The sequence below is a fragment of the Cyrtonyx montezumae genome, unplaced genomic scaffold (genome assembly GCF_038088225.1).
Source record: "Cyrtonyx montezumae isolate F1298 unplaced genomic scaffold, pur_monq_1.0 scaffold_2, whole genome shotgun sequence".
Taxonomy (NCBI): Eukaryota; Metazoa; Chordata; class Aves; order Galliformes; family Odontophoridae; genus Cyrtonyx; species Cyrtonyx montezumae.
In genome coordinates this window covers 13,794,103-13,820,314 of record NW_027071936.1, presented here as the reverse complement: position 1 = coordinate 13,820,314, position 26,212 = coordinate 13,794,103, and the positions used below count along the sequence as shown (strand labels likewise).

At 41.1% G+C, this 26,212-nt stretch overlaps 1 protein-coding gene across 4 annotated transcripts in view; it reads right to left on the bottom strand.

Moving 5' to 3' along the window:
- LARP1B (La ribonucleoprotein 1B) overlaps positions 1-23,531 on the bottom strand; it is a 33,603-nt gene extending 10,072 nt beyond the window's left edge. For 2 of the 4 annotated variants that reach the window (XM_065736405.1, XM_065736403.1), the window contains exons 1-9: positions 23,236-23,531; positions 15,834-15,895; positions 14,708-14,767; positions 11,901-12,066; positions 10,438-10,581; positions 7,942-8,085; positions 7,514-7,682; positions 3,694-3,838; positions 425-599 (exon numbers count right to left, since the gene is read on the bottom strand). In XM_065736405.1, the coding sequence (XP_065592477.1) occupies positions 425-599; positions 3,694-3,838; positions 7,514-7,682; positions 7,942-8,085; positions 10,438-10,581; positions 11,901-12,066; positions 14,708-14,767; positions 15,834-15,895; positions 23,236-23,485 (1,315 nt within the window). In that variant the 5' untranslated portion in view covers positions 23,486-23,531. Of the gene's footprint in view, positions 1-424; positions 600-3,693; positions 3,839-6,540; positions 6,924-7,513; positions 7,683-7,941; positions 8,086-10,437; positions 10,582-11,900; positions 12,067-14,707; positions 14,768-15,833; positions 15,896-23,235 lie in introns of those variants that run through there. The other 2 variants (XM_065736402.1, XM_065736406.1) reach the window with 2 other exon arrangements.
- Between the last annotated feature and the right edge of the window lie 2,681 nt (positions 23,532-26,212).

Sequence of the window (26,212 nt, the reverse complement as noted above, 5' to 3'; positions counted from 1 at the left end):
CAGTCTTCATTCTTCCCATTTAGTTTGAGCCAACATTTTAGTAAAAGATTTACTTGCCAAGCATTGTTTGAAAACAAAGCGATCTCCATATTAATAGGGTGAATGAAATCCCCATCCAAAACTAAGGTACTCAAAATACAATTAACTTTCAGCTAGTACTAATGCTTCTGCTATTGGTAATAAAAAAGGACTGCAGGCCATTATACCCTCTTCTGAAAAATGGTCACAACTATAGCACACAGAAGGCATTTTTATCTACTCCACATTAGCCACATCAGCCACAACTGTATGGCTGGCAGGCATATCAGCTGAATAAACTACTACCAAATGCACAATTTGTATTATGAAAGTGGTATCGAGAAGCAAACCCCCTCAGCTTGACAGATAGCCCCAAACTTAAGTTTCTATTAAAGAAATCCTTTACCAGTATGTGAGCCGTAAACTTGGCCTGGTATGAATTCTGGACAATTGATGAGCTGAGAAAAGTCAGTCCTTGATAGGCTGCAGGGAGGTGGACCTGGAACTGGCCACTTTTCTGGATTAACCCTTTTTCTTATCTTCTGATCCACAGTTTCAACTTCTGTACTGTCCTTTAGGGCCTGTTGGACAAGCGCATTAAAGCTTAAGAACGCATTACATATCCAGCACCTTCTTATGCCCACAGAAAACAGTCAACTCTTTATACAGTAATTAAAAAGGGAATTCAAGCTTTTTGTGCTTGTTCTTCATAATGACTGTCTGTTCTTTACTGGTGCAAATGACCTTTTCATTTCAAGAATAATCATCTTTTTCTAATTTGATCAAATATCACCTCCTCCCTCTCCCCAGTCTGTAACCTCCTCCTTGTGAGAGGGCACCAAACCAACTCCTCCCTAGCTTTCTATCCACACTCCTACTTTCCCAAACTTAACTCCAACCCCACGCACTTTCTTCTCTTTCATTCTAAGCATAGCTAACAGTGAGTACAGAATCAGAGTGGTGAAGACCTGAAGGGACCTCTCAAGATTGCCTAGACCCTCTGATCAAGCAGGGTCAGCCATTTCCAGTTGGGTTTTGAGCATATCCAAGGATGGACACAGCACAATCTCTCTGGGCAACTTATATCAGTGTTCAACCATTCCCACAGTAAGATAGAAAGAAGAAAAAAGTGAACAAAACGTCAAGCCAACAAGCTGCAAATATTTTTCCTTTCTGATGTTAACACAAAGACTGATACAGAGAGTAAGATCCAGATAAATTCTACAAAAGAGCATACCAAAGATCAAAGGGCACAGAAAATTTAACCTTAACTGGAACAATGAGTTAATCCCCATCCAGTTAAGTACAGGTAAGGACCTTCCGGTCTATTAAGCATACCTGCATATCTGAATTAAGGGAACTCTTATTTTAGTTACAAAAGATGCTTAGACTATCTTCTGGATAAGAAGGAAATATATGCGCAACAAGTCCAGGAGCGATCTGATAACAGTATGCTGGAGCTTCTCTTGAAGGTGTTCGTTTTCTGGAGGCAGATTCATCCGCAGGGGCAGGATAGGGCACCCATGTGACAGAGGCTGCTTCCACTGAATGCAATTTCAGGTACAAGTGATGCCAACTATCACCCTTTCAGGAGAAGCATGAATTCAGCTAACTAAAGGATACTGCTAGAGAAGCTTAGTTTAAGTACAGTAAGATTATTTTCACTTTCACTTTCTAGCCTACGTCTCTGTAAGCACTCACACTATGCTGCTTATTTTAGATCTTATGAAAGAACGCTTCCAGTTTTCCTTGGGCTATCTTAGTTAAATGTGATTTAAGGTAACTACGTAACAGCAAGGCACTCCTTAGAAGAGCAACACACCAAAAAGGCTCCTATACTGCAACTGAATTAGTCTCCTAACTCTCCCAGACATACTCAGTAGTACCCAAAACATATTACACTGAGACCCTATTCTGCCTGCAGACACTAGGTAGAAAACTAGCACTAAAGGAGAATCTCTTTGGAGAGACCATAGAGAGCAGTGAAACAGCAAGGTACTGCAGTTCAGAAAAATGAATAACCTGTAGTCCTAGAGATCCTCTACTACCATCACCAGCTCCGTTTTGGACCTATGAGGCACACGTATCAGTAAGTTGCTCAAGTACTGGACAGCCTCAGAGCCACGTGAGAAGGAGAACATCTCAAATACACATAGTACCACTGCCTCTGGTCAGACCAGTAACATACTGCAACAGGTGTCTGTGCTAGAGGCAGAGAAACATCTCCCTGCAGCAGCAGCATGACAAACACCAGCTTAAGGACTGGGCAACACATTTAATGACAAGGTCAGAGGAGAGCTTGCATTCATCTTACCAAAGTCAATGGAAACAACAGAAGAGAAGCCAAACAGCAAGTGGATTCAGCAGAACTACCTGACAGGGTTTACAATTTAGGCAACCTTGCTATTGGAAAAGTATCTCTGGACCTTAGGAAAATTATTTCCAGAGAAGAATTTAACATAATTCAGGAACACATCAAGATCACGTCAGCTTAGCCAAGTGTGTTATGCAGTAATCTAGACAGGTACTCATTTTAGCCTCCTAAAAAAAGTTTCATCTGAAAGAGATGCACAAAGATCTGTTCTCTTTCAGAAATCTTAACATGAAGTGTTTTCACTTTAGTAGAAAAGTAATTTGGCAGCCCAGTTTTCCCACTCACACTAAAGGCATAAGAAACACTCTCCTTAAAAATCTCGTAAACTATTAGAAATATCTGGTATACCTTGGCAAAAGACACTGACCAAACAATGGAATTTGTGCTAACATCCTGAAGATTTTGTGAACTAATTAGTTGCCCTAAAATAGAGCAGTGGTAGACTCTGTGAAAACCCAATCTGTGCACACAGAGACGTAGTTCTCTTGACAGCGCTCATAGGGATGTTGTGATGTGGAACCTTCATAACTTCAGTTTTTTTAAACACCTGACAGGGTATTTCTGCAACTATCCATCTCGCACCTCTAAATACATGATGATTAGCTTGCAAAGGAATCCTCAAAAGTTGCTTCAAAGAACCTGACTATACTGAGCACACCGATTTCCTGTGTTTCAACCTCTCAAGATACAGAATCCTCAAAGAAGTAAGAGAAGATGACTGACTGCAAAAAAGAGACTTGCAAGTGTATTCTTTCATGGGCATAATATCCTTAGGTTTCAGCAATACTACAACTTTTCACGATCTGACAATATCCCCTTCAAATCTTCTTTTCTTAAAAGAATGACCTTCGAATGATTCTGTATTTTTTCCTACGTATAAGCACTCTGCTGTATTATGTGGTAAGGAGCTCCTTTATCATATGAACGTGAGAACACCTTGTGTGGGTGTTAATGACCACATTTCTCTCAACTTCTGACTCAAAACAGGATACAGAAGTGAGTAGGATTCTGACAAAGAAAACAAAGTAAGCCTAATCTAATGCACTAAATTACTGACTCTATAAGTGTCTCGGATATAATTCTTCAGTTTGTCTACAGACATAGAGATGTCTGCTCCTTTCATCTAATTGCTGCCCTTCATCATCTCCCCTTGCTGTAGCCTCACTCTCAGAGTGTTTAAAGAGAAGAAAACATTTCATGCAGCATTCAGCCCTCAGCTCCAATGGGACTGTGCAGAAATCCATACAAAAAAAAAGAAAAAAACACCACAACTTCCTACACACACTTATGAATCATTTTACCTCCAAAATGAGCGTAGCATCTGTACTAAGTGCTTGCATCCGGTGGAAGCTAGCAATCAAAGAAACAGGCAGAAATCCTTGTTGGTCCATCTTTCTCCTCATAAAGAAGTCTCTCTCCAAGTTTTCTGTGCTGAAATAATACTCACTGGAGGAAAAAGAAAAAAAAAAGATGCAAATATGAGCCTATTATAACTGTAAGTAAATCCTGAAACAGTAGCCAAGATATTCCTTGGTAAAGTATTCCATTAAAAACAGTGCAATCAACAGCACTGTTCTTTCAACTGGCATACTGTTACAAACAAAACTCACGGAACAGCATGCATGCATGCTCAGCATCTTAAGAATGACTCATGATCCAGTACAGCACATGGGAGCATACATCAAAGCCTTGTTACAACCTTTGCATACAAGAACTGTGTGTGGAAAGATTCTGCCCAGTTTTTCTTTCACTCATCTCTCCTTATTACTTACACAGACAAAAACAATATTCTCTTCGCCTCCATATAACATGAAGGACAATTGTTGCTTACAGCTTATTTCTCCTACAGCAGTACCAGTGCAACCTCATCCTGAACTGTATTCCTTCCACAGTTTCCAGTACATTAGAAGTTTTAAGTGTCCTATCTGAATGTTGAGGGACGTACATGCACTCTGAACCACTACTTCAAGCATGCTTGTGGGAAGATGAGAGAACCAAATCAGTAATCATGTCTTTTTTTTCATGAAACTGTACCAAACAGAAAAACAGATGATGGAGAAAGGGAGAGACTAAATGAATAAACAATACTTAGTGGATAAGGAGAAGAGGGACAAGGACTATTTCATGAATCTGACAAGAGAGACAAGTAACAAGGAAACTGCAGAAAGACACTATCTGAAACAATGAAGTTGTTGTATGAAATGATAAGGATGACAAGATGTTTTATACTCAGTGATGAGAAAAAGCAGAGAATTCAAATCACGATTGGACACACAAAGCATGGGAATAAGAAAACAACCTATGGAAAAGAACAGAAGAAAAAATCGTGACTATAATCTAAGCCTTTAACATGTTTTGCACATAATGATCATAATTTAGCATACTATATCCAAGGAATACTACTACTCATCAGGTTCAGGAAAAAATAAGCAGTGAAATATTTATTCTGTGACTTAAATAGGGGTAGTGCAAAATAAAACAAGAAAGCAGTAAAATGCCGAGGAGAAAACACACATGCAAATATAAAGTCTAATTCCAACAAAGAATAAAATGCTACACGTCTCCACTGAAGTTGGCTCAAGGCTAAAGTTACCAAAAGGAGAGTGGGGACTGTGATGCCATCTGTGAACCAAAGAGAAGCTTGATACCATTTCTTTCTCAAACTTCCAGTGGCTAAAAAAAATGTAAAGCAAAAGCTTTCCGTATGAAACACTCAGCTTCAAGACAGAATGAAAACAAAAGTCTCAGAGCTGGACAATAAGACATATGACAAATGAACACACTGCCATTAAATTGAAAGAAACAGACAAGAGAATAGGGCTTTCGGAGAATTAAACTCTTACTCAGATCTAATTGATTAGCAGAGCAATTGTGCACTAAGGTTTCTCTCAAGAATATTCTGTTTACTGTGCTGAACCATCATTAACTCTTTTCCCCTAAAAGTCTAGAAGATAGACAAGTACAAAAGCCATGTCAATACTTTCATAATGTTACCTTTACAGTCATACAGTAAAGGTAAAAATCTTGTAATGATTCATCTAGTTAAAAATTCCACAAGCAGAAATGGACAGTGACTGAACTTGACTCAAACTGCCTCATATGATGTCCATCATTCTAGAAAAAGGAATTTGAAAGAACATTAATGATAAACGAAGATAATGCACAAATTTGTATAAGCAGACGGACAAATCTAAACACACACACAACACCCTCCAGCTTCGCTTTTCTTACTTTCCTCAGAACCTTTTATTTATTCTTGAATCGATACAGACTCGGAGGCACATCTGAGCTTTTATTTCTCTGTTTTTAAGAGTACTTGAACAGAGTTCTACTCTACGTTGCACACTGAGGAGTTTCGAGGCACTGAAACTTTCCAGGCTGATTATTTCAGCCCATAATTAAAAGCGTTAATGAAATTTTTGTAAGTAATATAAATAATCCTCTTGCACATCAAGCTGGATCTCGGGACAAGCATAAACTGCCTGACAGCAGTGTACTTCTTACTGTAATATCAAATCAACTCAGTTGGACACAGCATCTAGCATTTTTCCTTATTAAGCAGGTGAACAGCTCTAAAATTCATCAATATACTACATAAAACAATTTCCCTTCTCTAATACATCCTCCTGTATCTCAGACTCCATAAGGAACTCCAACATCCAACCATTCTGTTAAGCTTTTCTTTTGTAAATGCTTCCTTCTTTGGCATAATCACTTTAATACTTCAGAACTCAATTAAGAAAGGCAGACCAAACCACCTCCATGTATCACTTAATGATACGTAATTGATGAATAAAGTTGGTTTCCCATAATTTTAATGTGATATAAGAAATGTATAATAAAACCATATTTTCCTTCCTTTTTTTTTTCATTTTTTTTTATTTTTTAAGGAGCACAAAAAGGATGAAGTCGTATTTTAGATCTACTCAAGAATCTCTCTCTTGAAAAGCAGACTCCATAATCCAAGTGCCTTAGAAGTTATATCAGACAAGCAACCAACGGCTCTAGTTAGCCAGCCACGCTGTCTTTTATGGACACCTGCCAACCTCTTTTTGCTAAAATAAAACACAAATATAACCAGAAGTCAGATGTGACCAGTGCTGCAACTGACATTTTTCTCACCAGAGGGGGACATCATGATGTCCTACCTTAGAAGGTCTGGATTCTACACTGCATGCCCAGAAATCTGGCCAACAGTGGAGTCTCTGTGCTCCTCCCTCACTTGTCTGAGGACAGTGCAGGCCGATTATCCTGACATGGGGGTACATGTCCACTGTCAGGTGTCATAGGGGCCTGGCAGCAAGAGTAAAAAAAGACTGCAATAGAAGTTTTGAAGTTGATAGCCATATGCCAGATACTTTCTGCCCTTAAATAGGCTTTTTTCTTCCTTTTTCGTCAACTGTAACAAAAGAAGCAAGAATAAAATAAGCAAGTTGCTTTATGGAATACAAGGGCAATAGAAAACCACCAAGCAGGCATCATGGGGAAATGCCATTACAAGTACAGAAGATGAAATATCTGCCAGTGGTGGAAACTGTCTCTTAAAAATGAACTAGTGATTTCCAGACCCTTTCAACATGTCTCCTGGTTATAATCAGTCTTCCAGATGGTTTCTCATTCCTAATGGCATACATGAGAAAGTAAACATTTCAGATTACTAGAAAATCAAGTAGCATTGCAAAACTGCTCTTTCAGTTGAATGTTTCAAGTGAAACACTCTGAAAACATAGAACTAACAAGAATGCCCAAAGTGAAATCAAGAGCAAATAGGGAAATCTCTAGCTGCACCACCCAAGAAGAGCTTTATAAGCAAACAGACCAACAGTACTCAAAAACACGAGCTCAGAGACATCCATATCTCAATTACATGACAACATAAAAAAGGGCTATGTACCATAAATAAAGAAGGCATATGAGTCAGAGCCACACTACAGCACAAGATGCAGAACAGCTGCCTTAAAATTCCTCCCCATCACTCAAGCTTTTTCACCCCATTTGTGAGTAAGTTCAAACAGGAATGTCTCCATCACCACCATTTTATGGGTGATAATTCATTCCAAAGAGTGTTTAATCCCTTTCTTAAACGGATCTCTCAATCTGCACACTAAACAATCTACTTACATTTGACGTTTTATATATTCTTTCAGAAGAACTTCATCCACAGAATACATCTGCACTCCTGTTCCATCATTGTAGTAATACATCATGCTAGAGTTAAGCTCAGGTTGAAATGCTTGGTCAGTTATTTCACCATACAGTTCTTGATAACCAACTGAATAGTCAAAGTTCCCTTCAAAATGCAGGTGAAAATGAAAATTAAGTCAATTAAGTCCAGTATACAGATATTTTAAGACATAAACATGATACACATGCTACTTTATGATCGGCTTTCTACATCTGAATTAAAATGAACAAAAAAACCTCAAGCTACTTAAATATTATCAAGCTGCAGGGTATGTATGTTCAGAAAACTCTACCTTCGTATGAAAACATCACCATTATAAACGTAATTTAAAAAACAGATGCCACCCATCTATTTCTTTGCATACTTCTACGGTTTCCTCTGCTTCGTCCTCTTCCTTTGCCTCTACCTCTTCCTCTGCCTCTGGAGAACTCTCGAACACTGCCACCCTCACTTCTCACACTGCACACTTCATCGTGATCGTCTCTCCTTTCTCTATCACGATGCCCATCTTTAAAAGAAAAAAAAAAAAGTGGATTACAACCATAATTGAACAACACAGTGCAATTAATTTGCCTCTGACTCATTCCTAGATATTAACCTTAAAATACAGCACAGAAAAACTGTCTCTTACTACCTTTTGCATAGCCTGAAACGTCGAAGGAATGAAACTGCTGAATATGCAATGGCCTGATGTCCTTTCTATCAGGGCTGTCAGCTCATACTCAGGGGACCCACCGAAACTCAGCTGTGCTAGTTGAAGCATAAAGGTCAGGTCTGAAGCAGGAAGGGTCAAATAGAAAGGTTTGCGTAGCAGTGCGGGTAGGAGCTGCTAGCAATAAGGAGTAAATGAGCTGACTGGCAGTCAATCTCAAATGTTTCTGAAGCAACTGGACACTCATGCCAACTCAGGGATCACAATATCTGCAAGGAGTATAGGACAGGAATGCATCATCATGCAATTCTCCTTAGAGGCATGGTAATGCACCCTGCTTCTGAGGACAACTCCCAGTACTTACAGAGAGCTACACAGGGCTGCTAGCTCTTGATAATTCTGCTCTGGGGAGGATTTCCAAGGCTCTCTGGAACCTCCCTTTTGTTCTGAGAAGCAGCCATTTACCACTCCCCTGACTCAGCCTGTTAAACAGCAGTATTTTATTTTCTACTCATCTTCCCCTAAATGGAGCTTCTAACTTAAGAATCCCTTTTTGTCAACATGGCTAAATCTAAGACAGCTCTGAAAATCATCCCCACATTCCGTGCGACCCCTTTGTCAGAAGAATGGCTGGGTACACAAACCCCATCTGACGTCATTGAGAGCTGCCAACTTCAATATAGGACTGACTAAAAATAATGTGGTCTTTCTTTTGTTGTTGTTTCTATTAGAAATCTTGCTTTACTAGCAATTAGCTTTAAGAAACCCTGCAACAAAATATGTATGATTGTAAATTCAAGTTGCTGTATTTGATCTTCTGTCAAATAACACCTTGAATTTACAGATATCCTAGTCAATACGTGTCTTTCTCTTTGAGAGTTTGGACCTCAGCCTCTTACAGACTCCAAATGTGGCGTCACTCGAAGTACTTCCCCTAGCCAGTTTCATTTTTGCACTGAGTGCACATATGGCTCATAGACACACACAAAAGCCCTACAAATAACACATTCAAGAGCAACTGTTATATTTAAGCCTGACACAGGTTTGGTTAGTCTGTTTTTATTTAAATAATAAATAATTCTAAAGAACAAGAGAGGCTTTGTGCTCTCTTACCCTGAAACTTATCTTAAATGACCACAGCCTTGATATAAAGTTTACACTACAAGATTGTGGTTGTTTGACCATGGGGCTCCTGAGGGATAATTGCTGGAGTAAAGTGAAGCATTAGTGAAAATCCTTCCCCTGCCCTCTTCCGTTCCTCAGCCACCCAGGTGAAACCCTGGTATCAATGCTCCTAAAATGACTTTAAAAACAAATCTCACCTCCAGCACTTATTACTATAGGGAGCAAAAACTTGAATTGTTAATGCAGCTCACAGTTCTGAAACTTAAATGCAAATACATAAACCATAGAGTTAGTCTGCAATTTCTGCTTTCTCACAAGCTCTATTTAGAACACCTGAAGACCAAAGGCAGTACCAGCTATGGTGCACTGTTCCCTCTGCTGTGCTAGTACAGCTTTTCTCACGGCCACGCTGAGAAACATATTGGGGAAGTGAACTTAAAAGACGAAAACAGTACCAGAAGAATTGCCAATGCAGAATTCAAAGCATGGCCCCACAAGCAACTGCTCTGGCAGCAATCAAATGCAGGAACAGGAGAGCAAGACAGAGCAACCTTACTGCAAGAATATTATCAAAATTTCTGCACGGTGAAACTGTGGCCCAAGACAAACTCGTTAGCCATCAGGAGTACCTATGGCTCTGAACCAGCACATACTGTCAAAACAGACTGTTTCCAAGCTCTCTCACTCAGAAGTGTCATTGACTGAGGTTACAATTCTGATGAATATGCGAAGGATTAAAAAATAATAATAATCTAACATAAAGCTTTAAACAAGACTTTCCAGTTTAAAACTTAAATATTACGCTACGGTACAGTTAGTTTATTTTTATGAATTACTGCAAATATTAACACTATTTTTTTGTTTTGGTTTGGATTTTGGTACTGGCAAAGTCAAATTTCAACATCAGCTGCAAATCTAACACCTACTCCTGTGGTGTCATTCATCAGAGAAAAAAAAGAGCAGTGTAGCACTTTCAGTGTGTCTGCTTCAGTCTGCCCAGACTTATGCTAACAGCCAACAAGTTTTAAGTCACACTTCATTTGCTACAAACAGGAAGACTCAAAGAGATTGAAAACTACTTACTTCTTGTCTCATTGCGTTTGTTGTTATGAAGTATTAACTTGTTTGTTTCCAGCTGAGATCTTGAGCTATTTCGAGAGCTTGATCTTTCTTGACTATCTGACCTTACATCATCCAAGTGAAGTGGAACCCATTTTTGCTTGTTACCTTTAAAAGTAAAATGTTAACTTCTTATTATGGTACTGCTTGAGGTTTCAGATCTCATTTAAGATTCTATTTAATACCACTTTTAAAATTAAAAATAACAATAAATTTCAATGTTAAAAAACTAGGAGAAGCAGCATAGCATTGTATTTTTAAGGTATAATAAATGACTGAACAACAGATGCAGTAAACAAGAACTTCTCAAGTTGAAAGGTAAGCTTAAGAGAAGTAAATGAAGGTGAACTTTGTAATTAGTTTTTAGATGTATTCATGCTCCGTAAATAAATGGTCAAATACATACAGTACATTCATTACTAAATAATTTCACAATCTGCATGTGAAATAGAATGTAAAAATAGAATGTAAGGTTAATTACTGAAATGAAGATTTCTATCACAAACTGTACGAAACTGTCTGAGAATTTTGCTGCAGTATAGCAGTTTTACATCATGACACTCAGATTCAGTTCATTTCTGCACATCAAAAATGATGAGCAAAGCCGTATCTTGCTGTAGGCTGGCCTAAACATCTACTGGCCACTTCACTGTTCTACACTTGACTGATACTGTGAACTTTGTAACACATAACACTCATAATCCACACTGGGGAAAAAAGAATGAGTTTGATCCTGGAACAAGCTTTGCTCTGTACTTTAACTTAAATAAATAAATATATAAAAGCACTAGAGGATTTTATTTCTTGATATATACACAGCATGATTAACAAATCTAAACAACGAAGGTCTTCAGATCCTAAAGCAAGGAATCAAGAAATAAAGCAGTTGAAGGCAGCGATATCATTAAACTACCCCAGTTCTATCTTCATCTCACTCAAGTTTATTGACCAAGAAAAACAGATTGCTTCTTGTTTTTAATGTATCAGATTGGATGGAGAGGAAACAACAAACCAGGTTTAGTCTTCAGGTGATCACTTCAAGGTGTAAGCCAATAGCAAAATACGAAAACTGAAATGATAACACCTATAGTATGTACTTGCATACATATATGCATATGAAATTAAATGAACACAGTTTTACCTATTCAATTGATAAAAATGTGAGAGATTATAATCAAATGAAACCAAAACTTTCTAAAGATTTTCTGTCAGAATTCCATTTATCATCAGGAGGACATGAACTGCTTTTTCTCCAGAATTCCTGTTTGACTAAATAGGACACTACAAAACCTGAGAGAGGAGGCCTGCTTTGAGCTTCCTAAAGCAATATATCATGTTATTACCTAAATAAATGCAAAACAAAATGCTCCATCAAGTCATTCAACTGGAATTAACATAAATGTATCAACAATAGTACCCAAACGAACCTTTTTTCCTTTGGTTGTTAGTTTGACCTTCATCTTCGCTGTTATCTCTTGAACCATTTGGCTTAGCCTCCAGGCTGTCCTTGGTTCCATTATTGCTTTTTTGATCAAATTTCTCCTCCTTTTCTTTTCTGTTTGTTGTCTTCTTACCGTAACTTACAGTCTTGCACTGAAATAGATACTGGTAATTATTTCTGACAGCACTGCTGCTGATAGCACAAGATAAATTTCTTTCACCTATTAAAATTCCTTTACTTTTAGCAGTTCTTGAAATTTTCAGGACAGTGAGTTTTAACCACTGTGTTGCTCTGTAAAGACTTATTTAAAATAACTTACATGTCTGCTCGTCTGGTAAGACTATGAAAACAATACTGTAAAAGGAACATGGTCTCGTTTGGTTTTTAGTATGACGATATAAAGCCACAGAATGTACAACAACCGTTTTTCAATACCTCAACACTGAATTCCACAGTGCAAGAAAGAAAGAAACAGTACACACTTACTAGTATCTACTGTTAAGATTGATGGACTTTAAAAAGCTGCATTCACAGGACTGTTAATGCACAGCATCGTGTGATTTTTCTGATTTACCAATCCCAGCTGTCCATGTAAAATATAAGGAGCCATGGCTCTGTCAAATCTATTTCATTAAATCAGAACATGAGCCAAAAACAGATGTGGAGCTGTATGACTAGATCAACCCTCCCTCCCCTCACCATTAGAATATGGCATTTACTGAGCATTGTTTGCATTTGAGTAGCGCCAACATCCTTCAAATCATCATTTCTTGGAAATCCCATAGAACAGCAGTCTTCAAAGAACATAAAACAAACAGCATTTCACTAAATAGTGGAAAACTTCATTTGGTGTACATATAATGCCTTCATGGAAAATTAAACTTTACAATCATTTTTGCCAAAGCGAAGTTCTGCTATCTTGTGGAGATTGCTTTGAACTTGCTGGAACGCATACAGCAGATATGGCAGTATTATTCCCATAATTACTTCCAATATAAAACCTTCCCCCAAACAAATCAACTGAGATAAAATACAAACTGACTGTCTGGTTTAACAGACACCACGTGAATTTCTGTGATTAAATTCTTACGTACTAAAGTCAACAGAACTTTAATTAACATTCAATCTATATTTAATTAACAATACAATCTATACCATTTGGTAAAGCAAAAAAATCTGGAGAACAAAAATACTCTTGAAACAGACTACATCAGACATTTGTGTTTCTGCATCAGCCTCTCCGATTAGTACTGTACAGAAATCATTAATCACACTAAATTTGATGCAATCAATAGATGTCAAAGCACTGTGCTATTGCAGAATACAAGAGATCAAAAGATACAGGTGTATCCCAGGTGCCTCCCCAAAAAGAATAAAAAAATAAAAAAAGAGATGGTAGAAAAAGCATATTCTAGACTTAGTTATAGGTCAGCATTAACATTTGGAAGTATTACTAAAAGATACAAAACGTCATTCTTTAAATGCTATTCAATCTGTCAGAACTAAGCTCGGCAGACCCTCTCCTTTTCTGACAATCAGAATGCTTATGGCACAGAATTTATTTTTGTAGACACTGTTACAGAATTTCTCTGCACTGTAGCAGCCTCCTACGTATAATGTATTACAGCAGGTATATCTGAAATATCACAAATAAGAAGTATTCCACAGCGAAACCGACAGCATAATCTTCAGGAATGGCATTTTTGAGTTAGATAATGAATTAGACAATGCCACAAGAAAAGGATGTGCATTTTGCATCAAAGGTATAAAATGCACAGATGGAATTGTTTCCAGTTTTATGAATAATCAAACCAGAGACTGAAGTTACACACTTCTAATGTTATCAGTAAATTAGCAGAGTCCATCAACACATGACCTTTGTGGTATTGTTAAACAGATCACCACTGTTTCCCTGTGAGAAGGAGAGGAGTGGCAACACCTCAACAACTGGCAGGAATGTTAGTGATGGAACTTATCGATACTAAAGAGAAGTTAAATCAAGGACTAATATAGATCTGATATCAACAATAAAGATAGGACTCAATTAGGGGAAAGAGAAGGTTTTAGAAACTGAAACCACAGGACAAATGATTCAGCTTCTATTTGGAAGTTTTCAATCATACAACACACAGTGTCGAACCCAAATCTTCTGGCTTCCCTCACCATGAAAACAGCAGAAAAATCAGAGATGCTCTGCTAGGACTAAAGCATGGAGTGAAAAGCACCACATATATAGGAAATGCCTGTGCTTTGTTGCTTTACACGATGATAAAAGAGGCCTCAGATGCATCATGCACATATCGAGATATTGTAAAATAAAGAATTTGATGACACTGATGCTAACAAACCAATCTGCAATAGGAAAATAAATCCTTTCTCCATCCCCATTCCTCTGATGATTCCCAGGACACCTATGCACGGAACAATTTGAGCACAAGAGAGTGCAGCATGCTCACAGTCCCAAAAGTTACAGCTCCGTGGCTGTTTAGAAACCACTCAAAGAACAGACAAGGGAAATATAAGAAATGTACAATGGATTAAATGCGGCACTTTTTTAATCTGCATGTTCACACACGCCCAGCTACAAAGGGTGCATGCATGGATGCTTGTGAAGTGTTCAGAAATGGTTGTATTAGTATAGACAGTTAAGCACAGACCAGCATTTGGAATTGTTTAAGACATTTCTGCTGAAACTCTAGCATATAAAAAGCACGTTCTGAGGAAACCCTATTAATCACAGAAGGCCACGTGATTCTTAATAAAATAATATTGCAGATAACAACAAATACTTACCTCATTGTTTGCTGTTTCACTTGGCGTTGGCCAGTCTCCAATATCAACAAAATCACCGGCCTGCAAAGACAGCAACATTTTGTGCTACTTGCTAGATTTAGTCCCTTTTAAAACACGGAAGATTACTTCGATGACAAGACTATCCTCATTCGAACAAAGCTATCAGAACTAGCAATTCTTAAATGCTGGGAAATGCAACAGAAAATAAACAAGCAGCTTTTTTTAAACAGAATAGATCAGCTGCAGAAGTGACCAATCTGCAATTACATTCAAAACAAAGTACAACACACCTTACCAACCATGCGATAGCAACTGTCTAAAGAACACCTTCACTCAGAATATGTCAGTGGACATGGCCAAATAAAGATGACAAGCAAGCAACATTTCCTACATTATGCAGTTAGAACAAACTAATGAGTTAAGACTGAAGTACACAAAGAACAATGTTCAAGGCTAATTGTTGTCTTATAGATGTTTCCCTGCCTGCTTTAAAGGCATCTACATCTTTAAACACCTTTTAGCATCTGGAAGACGTTTGAGCACTGGTTTTATTCAACCTAAGAAGATGTGGCTGCACAAAATTTTAGGAATGTAATTTTTCAGTAAGAGAATTCAGTGTCTCTCCTGTCACAATCATTTTGCAACAGAAAGTAAAGCACGCTCGTTACTGAAGTAATATACAAATAGCATTCCCAAAACCAAGCCACTATCCAACATGCACAAATTATGTTGTTACATTAGAACCTCTTCCCATTTTATATAATTTCATGACTTGTTTAAACCCTCTTGTACACAGACCACTTGAGTTTTCTGATTTCCATTTCCTCGTCTTTAAAAATATATATATATATATTCTTTCTTCAAAATTAACCATTATCACAGTAGAATAAGACACTTCTTAACTTCAAAATACCTTGTCATTTTTTTTTCCTTTTTTTAATAGTAGCAGCTGTTTCTGGTTGTAAATAATCACTGTGGCAAACATTTCCTTGAAATGATTTCATTTTCCTACCTTATTATCAACAGAGCTAAATGCTAGTTTAGATAAGCAGGTTACATTAACTGGGACTTCTAACACAAGCAGCCCGCTAACCCCAAGCTGAATGCTTTTCTGGCAAATACAAACCTTGCTGCACTTCCTTGTCCTGGGTTTTGCTGCTTTTATATGCTTAGAGGAATTCTCTAGTTCTGAAAAAGAATAACAGTAAACAAATAAGTTGCACTTAAAAAGCGTAAGGCATGCTTTAACAATTTTCTACTATCTAGCATATTATATCTATGGCTTTTTTAGCAGCCTTTGTATTGACGGCAGTGAACATTCGTAACATAATTACTACAAGAATATCTCCATAAGATAACTAATAGCATATGGCACTGAAAAACTCAAACTCACAAGAAGTATGAACAGTCTTGAAAAAACAGGTGAATGGAATATTATATAACAGTATGTAAGCATTTGTTGAACTATAATGCCAAGATTGCCTCTAAACATTGGTAGTTTAATTTAGGTATCAGAAAAAATGAGACTAAAACCCATATAAACAAATACCCATACATTAGAATCTACACTGAAACCACGTGATTCATTTAGGAAATTCACCACTATGTGAGCATGAAATAAAATGATTCTGCATATTGACAAATTCCTAGTAATTTCAATGTGTAAGCAAGCACACATACGCTAAAGAATTGAGCCACACTGCTTGGAAACAAATCTAAGCAAGACAAGAAAAAATAAAAGGAAAGATGCAGAGACAAAATAACTGTAAGGCCGATACATTTTTATGTTCAGATTCTACAAGTTACAAAATCTGTTTATGATAAATGCAACTAATTGCCAGAAAGCTGATAATCAACCATTTTCAGAACAATCCTAAGACCTAACCTTCATAACGACAATACTCCTCCTGAGAAATAGTACCCATTTTCATTCATTATGCTTTTTAATATATATGCAATTTCCATTCTGTATATGAATGTGATTCTCTCATTTTCCTACCCATTACACTGTGCTCTAGGTTTCTTTGTTGAGTATTCAGAGGAAAAAAAACAACAAAAACAACACAATAGCAACACAACTATTACCACATAGCTTCTCTTGGGAGAGTAGATCCCGACAGATAAAGCCACCTTTTAGTTTCTTCTACCTTCATTCTGTTCTCACCATGCATATTCTTTAAATTATATTCTTCCAGCTGCCTTAGTTCCACTCTCACTGTGTGGCTTTTTCTGCCACAGGGAAGCAGCTACAACCTTCAACAGAAGAGGTTTTTTTCAGCCTTTTACTGAAAGCCAAGCTCTAACCATTGAGGAGGGCTGAAATCACTAGGGGATTGTTACGTCCTTGAGGATAACATCACCTCCTTAGCCCTTATCTCTCTGGCAGCCACTGACTTCCCTAATCTCCCTCATTGCAGCTTCACCCCGGGAACCCCACCCTCATGCCCAGTGCACATAATGACTGTACAGTCCTAATTTTTACATACTGTTCAATAGCAAACTAACTACTAATATGAAATAAGGAAAAAACAAACAAACAAACAAACAAAAAAGTTGTAGTCACAGATCATCAAGCTAATTGTAATTTGTGCCAACAACATAGCTGTCAATTGCCTGCCAAGGCAAACTGACCAGCCATAGTGTTTGCTCTCTGAACAGAGCTCTCCTTTTAGCTGTTTGGTTACCTTACCAAAGCCCTTTTTTCTGTCTCACAACACTTTTACTTAAATTGCTACCCAAGGACTGCTCTGCCACAACTCCTCTCAGTGCATCCTTGCTGAAGCAAGGAATTAAACAGAAAAAAAGCCAACTCAGCTTCACCGCAGTTCCTTAGTCATAGGATGTTATTCAAGGCAGCAACAGAGGCCACCTGAATCAAGCAAAATGAGACCCAACTTGTTTTGTAAGTAACCTTTCTTATCTGCTTATAAATCTAATATGTAGTCATCTTAGAAGATAAATTTGTACACTACGTGAAAAGCTAATGAATATCAGGTAACAACACTGTCTAGCTGATGGAGCTCATACTGAATGGAATGGCCAGTGCTCCCCAGCAAGAGCTCTTCCAGGTTTCCAGGGTCTCATTCAGACCCAAATGTAACTGACCTCTCCTGGCCAGCCAGCTTATCATTTAGGAGCTGGATTTTGGCGTGAGGCATGAAAGAAAAGATAAAGGGTGGGGGAAGGAGAGTGAGAGTAAAAGAACAAAACATCGTCTCCCTTACAAGTTTTACCTCAAACAAGTCTGCCACATTCTCATGAATAGGGATACAGCCACCTGCAGACAAAGCTCACCCCACCATTGGAATATTTAGATAAAAGCTCCATGCTGAACGCTAACCCAGCCTTGGGTTTCAGAATCATGAAACAGTACTGAATACCAGAAATGCTATCTTTAGTTTATGGCCAGAGCAGAAGCCACCAGCCCCCGAAAATATTCAGCTGTCTGCTATTCCTTTAGCTGGTGGCTTTCAGATGAACTTTGAAGAAGTGGACAGAAAGAAAAACCAAATCAAGGATGGGCAAGTTTAATTGCTAAGGATCACAGTTCAATCACTGAACTCCAGTGAAGATGCCATCCATGTGAAAACTGAAATAACATGAAAAATGGCTTCCAAAGATGGTTCTTTTGAGTCTCCTTATATACTGTGCCCTAACACAAGGTATCTTCTGCAGAAAGACATGGATGTACCAACACGTCACGTACAGTTCGAAACAATAATTACAAAAAACAAAAGACAAACTGCCAAAACAGCACCAACCCTCAAACAGCTGCAAAGAGAAGGTGACACTGGATGCCGTGCAGAGATGGAGGAGTAAATTTACACATAAAAATGCATCACCAACTGTAAGGCTAACTACATTTTCAGTATATTCTTTGATACTTCAGAAAGGATGTGTTGAAGTTGTGAAAATAACTAGGCAGCAATTTAGATTTTTTCTTTACCTGATGAAAGGAGCAAGGAAGATGTTTTCTGCATATGTTTTCATAGAATCACCAAAGTTGGAAAAGACCCACAGGATCACTCAGTCCAACCATCCACCCATCACCAATAGTTCTTGCTAAAACAGCTCTCACTAAAATCACCAATAGATCGGGGGTGAAATCAAGCAGCTCCTCAAAATTGCAGTGGAACTGTTAGTTGAACATTTGCCACACAGTCATATTCCATTTTTAAGTAAGGACAGCAGTGCTTAAACCTGATATTTCAACAAATACACGTATAGGCCTTGCAAATGTGACAGAATAATCCCTTGGAACATATGATAGTTTAAACTTATGAGCATGGATGCATGATCCAAGACTGTGGGAAATTAAAAAGCAGTCATCAGTGCTAATATCCTTTCCTACAGTAGTTGAAGCATTTTGTAGCAAAACAGCATTAGTTGGACCAACTTCCTCACCATACAAACAGATGTATTTTGTGTTCTATTTTATGAACTGTCATAGGTCTGGAAAATAATGACAGCAGATTCGGAAAGAGAATGCTTTTAATCCCTTCAGGGGTGGGATAATTGCTGAGGTTGTATCTCTCGATAATTCTTCAAATAAAATGGCTGCTATTTAAACTCACGGTGAATTCACAAGAAATAATGACAGTATTTGCATTAGATCCACCAAAGGATTTGATAATCAGATCATTTGCCAGTTTACTAATCAAAACTGCAAAGTTTGTTATGCCCAGTAACAGCACACCTTTACTAAGCTGTACCTGCAACACCTGCTTACTAACAGACCATAGCTAATCAATAGCACTTGTGAACTGGTTTCTGCTACCGAAACATCAGCCAGAAGAAGGATGTCCTCAATGTCCAGAAATCGATGGAATGAATGATGACAAACTGAGCAAAACATTAAAGACTGAAGCGTACAGTTACACTGATTAACTACAACATCAAAGAACACTTGGAAGCGAATTCACTTACCACAGATATTGTGCTTTAAAGAAAACTTCCATAAATTTCATTAACTGTTCTTGAATAATTATCTAATCACACAGTCACAGAATTGTAGGGGTTGGAAGGGACCTCTAGAGATCATCGAGTCCAACCCCCCTGCCAAAGCAGCTCCCTAGACCAGATTGCACAGGTAGGCGTCCAGGGTGGCCGTCTTGTACCAGGGAGCCCAGAACTGGACACAGTACTCCAGGTGAGGTCTCACTCAGGCAGAGAAAAGGGGAAGGATCACTTCCCTTGATCTGCTGGCCACGCTCTTTTTAATGCGCCCCAGGATCCCACTGGCCTTCTTGGCCACCAGGGCACACAACTGGCTCACGGCCAACCTGGCATCCAGCAGGACAAACAGTTCCCTCTCCTCAGAGCTCCTCTCCAGCAGCTCACCTTCCAACCTGGACCAGTGCGTGCCGTTACGGTTACTCCTCCCTAGGTGCAAGAATCTACACTTGCTCTCATTATATCTCATCCGGTTCCTCTCTGCCCAACTCTGCAGCCTGTCCAGGTCTTGCTGAATGGCAGCACAGCCTTCTGGCGTGTCAGCCATTCCTCCCAGCTTTGTATCATCAGCAAACTTGCTGAGGGCGGACTCTATCCCCTCATCAAGGTCATTTGATGAAGATGTTGAACAGGACCGGACCCAATGCTGACCCCTGCGGAATACTGCTAAGTACAGGCCTCCAACTGGACTCTGCACTACCAATCACAGCCCTCTGAGCTCTGCCAGTCAGACAGTTCTCAACCCATCACACCATGCACTCATCTATTCCACACTTCCTCAGATGATGCTGGTCTCAAATGAGTCATTAGAGCTACACAGCGTGTTGTTTGGGTTCACTTTTACAAGGTTATAAGAAAGAAAAAAAAAAGTATTTCATCAAAGAGGTGGAACAACAATGGAATAAAATCAGTTCAACACCTCCATGTTGGAAATTATTTAAGTGAAGGAAGGATAACTAATCTCTTTTGGAAGAGCCTGGCTCAAAGGGCAGGCTAAGATAAAACAAGACTCAAAGGAAAGACAAGGAAAACAGGAATAACACTGGGTTGGTACATGGCTTCAGTAGGGACACATCTCTTTGGCTCCATTTAAAACAAAACTTATCTTGTTACATAGTAAAAAAAATGGTCATTGACATGATTATGCAGCACTTCCTCCTCGCAATGCTCCTGTCTTAATTAGCCAGTTCCAACTTGAAGAAATGAAGACGCAGTGAAAGCTCAGCACTACGGGAGAGGCAGGGAGGAACGTGCATGCTGCAAGAACTGCCTTTAACCATGGGCAGCCCCTGCCAGAGCTGCCTTCCCGTGCCACGGATCCCAGGGTTAGATAGGAACCATGAACTTCACTGGCAACTCCGTATTGCTGTATGTTTTCCTCTGTGAATTAACTGCAGATTAGTAGCAGCCATTGTATCACTCTGAATTTGTTCTTCTTAGGAGTTTAATAAAAGGCTTACTCCGCAACACCAAACTATAGTAACAAACACAGCATAAAAACAACAAGTTTGTTTATACGAGGTGTTTGGTTTACCACCACGTTATTAAAACCTACTGACACATCCGACACCCAAAATTAAGAAGTAACAAAGCTTGGACAGAACTCTTCCACCAGGAAAGACTTTCAAGCTTTTTCCATTACTTTTTCCTTCTATTGTCTGTCCGGTGACTTCAGCAGTTGCCTTCAAAGGAAGGAGTTGGTTCTGCCTCTGGTACAGATGAGTAACACTACAGTGCGTGGATGGCCACAGGTAAGTGCCTGGAAGCAGCCTGCCTGGCGTGTAACTATCACGGAGCACGCCGCCATACATGCGTCAGGAAACTTGCAACAAATCAGGCCATGATCAACGAGTTCAACAGGATTCAGCTGCTACTTTGATGCGAGATTCTTTTCCGTTTTATTATTCCTCGTACGGACAGTTTTACATTCCATCCCAGCAGCATTTCTGCTCACCTACTTACTACTTCACAAGCGTAATTTCCATACTACTACACTCAGAAGGGCCTTGAGTCACTGATGCTGCTTCGTCAATTCACTGCTTTAGAACACATCTCCTGCAAACTGGGGGGGAGACGGGGGGACTGGCCATGCACAATCACTCCTTCCCTCATCCCCGCTGGATCAGCCATTCCACCTTCCACAAGCAGTGAGCAGTGGCTCCCCCCAAAGCTCCCCATGGCAACCACACCACACCACACCCTACCTCGCATGCCTTTTACTGGTACCACTGCCACCAGTAACTCCTCTATTTGCTGAATTATGCACTTGCCATTGAAAGAAGACACTCCCCAACCTGTAAGGGGGTAATTTCATCAATAATAACCTCTGCACAGATGAAAAACAGCTGAAAGCTCTGTGAAGTAAACTGAACACCTAATGCATGTGGTGGACGAACTCCACGCCTCCATTCTTTGTTCCTCTGACAACTCTTTCTGTGTTTTTCCTTCAGCGGGAAGCAAAACCTCAACAAAGAGCAGCATTTCCAGCAGAGGCCCGACCAGGCCCACGGGGCATTAGTGCACCAAAGCGGCTCCCGCTGTACTATTACTGGGACTGCCCCAGCAGCCCGGGCAGGTGAGGAGCTCCCTGCCGTGTATGGGCAGGACTGCAGCCATAGCACGGCGCTGGGCTGCAGGAGCAACGCTAAGTTGGCATTTACGAGTGCGTCAGTACACACAGACAGCACGGCCCGATGGTACAGATGGGTACACGTGCTGCCAAAGGGTCTGATCTACGGCTAAATAAAGGTTCTGAGGTCCGGAGAGCATTTCTGTCTGCCTGCACGATACGTCTGCTCGGCACTGTAAATGGGATACACCTCTCGTCGTGAGGGAGGCACACAATTAAGTCCAGGGTAAAAGAGACCGTTGAGAACGTAACCGGGGCTGCCAGCAGAGTGCAGGGAGCACACGCCGGGCTACGCATGTGGGGCTGGCAGCTGCTTCCAGCCGACAGCAGCACTCCAAGAAGTGCTGACTTCGAGGAACTCCTCAGGGGCCCAAGGCTGGGCACTCTCAGCCCGCAGTCTGTACGAAGCGCTCACACAGCTTTAGTTTACATCTGGGGTAATACAAGGCCAGCAAATCGCACCAAGCCCGAACCCTCAGCACCAGCGAGCTAACTACAGCTGTAGCACTAAGGCCTTGGCACAAGCCCGACCTCGTGAAAAGCGAAACACGGCAGCGGATCGAACAGGGAAATCGGTACCAACAAATCAAAACGAAACCAAACACACCAGCTAAGCAAAGCACGACAGAAACAAAGAGCTGACCTACAGGAAAGCAGCAGGGGTTCAGCAACGCTCCTGCGTGACAGCGGCGCCGCACGGGCGGCTCAGCGCTCCGCTGCCGGTGCGGGGCCTCCGCAGCCGCGCCCCGCCGCCCTGCCCATGTATGTAGAAGCCCGGACGCTCGCGGCCGGCCGCGTGCAGCGCGGCGGAAAGCGGAGCCGGGGGAGGAGGAAAGGAAAGGACGCGCTCTTCGCCCGGCACACGCGGTGTTTCCTCAGAACTGAAAGCGGCCCCGGCAGGCCGGCACCCCGGCACCCCGCCCTCCCGGCCCGGCCCGGCCCGCACCTGGATCCCGCGGCACGGGCTGCCCGTGGGCCGCGCCGTCCCTCGCGGCTCTGCGCTTCGTCCACGCGTTCTCCCTGGGCGGAGGGGCTTCGGCCGCCGCCTGCCGCCGCAGTTCGTCGGGCTCGCGCCGGCCGCCGCTCTCCGTAGCCTCTCTCTCGCCGGGCTCTCTCCGCCGGGCTTCTTCGGCCGGCCCGTCACGGCCCTCGGCGCGCCAGGCCGGGCGCTCGGCGGACACCTGCGCGGCGGACATGCCCTGCCGGCCGCCGCGAGCGGCCCTCGGGGGAAGGCGGCGGCGGAGGGCCGAGGCGGGGCCGCCGTCTCTCCTCCCCGAGGCCGTCGCCGTTCCGCCCCGCCTCCCGAGGCTCCGCTGTCCGCTCCGGCGCGGGGCACGAGGGAGGAGGTAGAGCGGCCGCGCAGTGACCACCGCCGCCGCGAGGGAGTTGTGACCTCACAGAGCAGCGCGGCGCCCGCCAACGGCACACGGCTCGGGGCGCGCGGACTGCCGGGCCCCACAGGGCAGCGCGAGGAAAGGCGGCCACGCGTGCTTCAAGCTCTGCTTGAAAGCAGCGAGGCAGGCCGCTTTCTGCATGGGGGCACGTCCAGTGATAAAGGCTTTTCCAGCCGTTACAGATACACGTTTACACAAAATTAGGTAGGGAGCCAAGCGAGTTCTTAGCAACGCCTTTAAATACCTAGAGAAGTATTCTTAACAGTACTGCTACACATAGCCCAACTCCAGGAGATTGGTCTCGGCCAAAACACCCTTCATTTGAGACACACTACTCTGCTTTACAGAGGTTAGATAGAGGCAAAGCCTGCACCAAACCGAGCACGTGCTGCCTTACCAGAAACAAAGGACGGTAGAGGGTGGAAGGAACCTCTAGAAATCACCTAGCCCAACGCACCTGCCACAGCCGGCTCCCTGCACCAGCTTGCACAGGAAGGTTCACTGCAAATTTAAGCTGAAAACGTTGGAAATAAGGGAGATCTTTTCACACAAATACATCTACAAATGCTTCTAAAGCACCTTTTGTACAAGGGGCATGCCCTTTTTCTTCAGTTTTAATTGATACCAAGAAAAAAAGCACAGTAAAAATGGCAGCACATTTTAAAACACCTAGAAGCATTTTTCTTAGCAAGAATTCTTCTTCATCAGTTGTACAAGTCAAGGACATGCCAATAGCACCATTGCAATGACAAATTTATTTGAAATAAAGGCAAGCATTGCTAGTGAACAAGAGCATTATCTGCAGACATTTACCTCTGCTCCTGAGAACAAGATTATCTCCCACACTGTCAGGTCAGATCAATTTTCACTTAGTTTATTTCACGTCCCAAATTCAGAGGTTAAGCAGAGGCATTGAAGACCACCATCAGAGTGATGGGAAAGCACAAAAACCCTACCTAGTCACTGGCAGAACAGCATTCCCCTCCGCTTCCTTTTCATTGTACAAGCACTAGGGAGAAAGCAGCAGGTCTGTAGAGCAGCCAGGACATTAGGAACACCACAGTACTGCAGCACCTGAAGACCAGGGAAAAGCAGGAAACTAGTTAAGTGGCAGAGGAGAGCTGGGCAGGGGAGCAGTAACGTGGTAGCATTACAGGACAGCATTTTATTCCTGTCACGGCCTTGCACAGGCAACGACTGCCTACAGGCTGACTACACAAGCTTTCTTTCAACACTGTGTAACTTATCATTACAGCCAAGTTGACACAGAACCTGACAGCTTAAGATAAAGTTCCCTGCCCCACCAACTGTAATTACAGTCAATGTACATATAGCAAAACCAAAAAAAAGACACAAAAATATTAATAAGAACATTTGCTGTCCCGAGATGTTAATGGCTCCCAAGTGAAAAATCCCACACCAAGAACCTTTATAATAAAATATGCTATTTAAAGAGTACCCATATAAGTTTTTATAGCATTCTAGTAAGACACAGCCACTCAATTATTTGGTGCAACTGTCTTTTTGCAACTTTAGGGTGTTGAGTTTTATGAAAAACACAACACAAATGATTTTTCCCTGCTACAACACAAGCTGAGTGCTCACTTTTGGGCTTGAGAAGAAAAATTACAAAAAGCTCTATTTGACACTGCTTAAAGGCACCTTTCAGAGCTTATCCTTTCAACTGCAAAGCCCACTTCCTACACCATTTGTCAGCCTTAGCATACTGAGGTGTTACTAGAGCCTTCAGTTTTTAGCCAGTGTAACTAAAACACTGCAACACAACTGTCTTGGTTGCTGGGTACAGCTGGCAGCCCACAGTTAGAGTGACTGCTCAATTTCCACAGAGAAAACCTCAACAGTTTTCCATTTTCTTATTTTTCTTTATACAAAGATGAGCAAGCCTCAGAGATGCAAGGCCAGTCACACGCACAGCTATCTGTTGATAGCAGCCTTTCAGCTTGTGTGCGATATTCCCATCTGCCTGAGGGACTACTGCTGCTGATGAAACCACTTCTTTTCCCCTTGAGCAACACTCCACCAGCCCAATGTTGCCTTCCCCCTGCACAGATGGAAAAGCAACCATCAGCAATTACTTCTGCACAATTCTACAATACTTTCTGAGCGTGCCGCAGCACAGAACACCCTTACTCAAAGCACAGGAACAAGCAGGAAAAAGCTCAACAAAGCCACTGAGAAACATAAATTAAGACTCACAGTGGTATCTTAATTAGCTGATAGGAGCTGAATGTAGAACAACATGAAAGCACTAACATTGTTTATTATGTAAAGCCTTTATCTTGCACTGTAGATTAACGACTCTTCTTATGCTACAGTGCTAGCAGGAATACTCAGGAATTACAAGCTGACAGAGTCACTCTGAATTCATGTTGACAAGGGAAAAGAACACCACACAACTGTATTGTAGGATTTTTATTGAAAAACATGACATAGAAAAATGACTGAGGTCAACTTAACAGGGAGTTTAAGATGTGCAGAATGGCTTACCTGCCACGATTTATTGCAGGA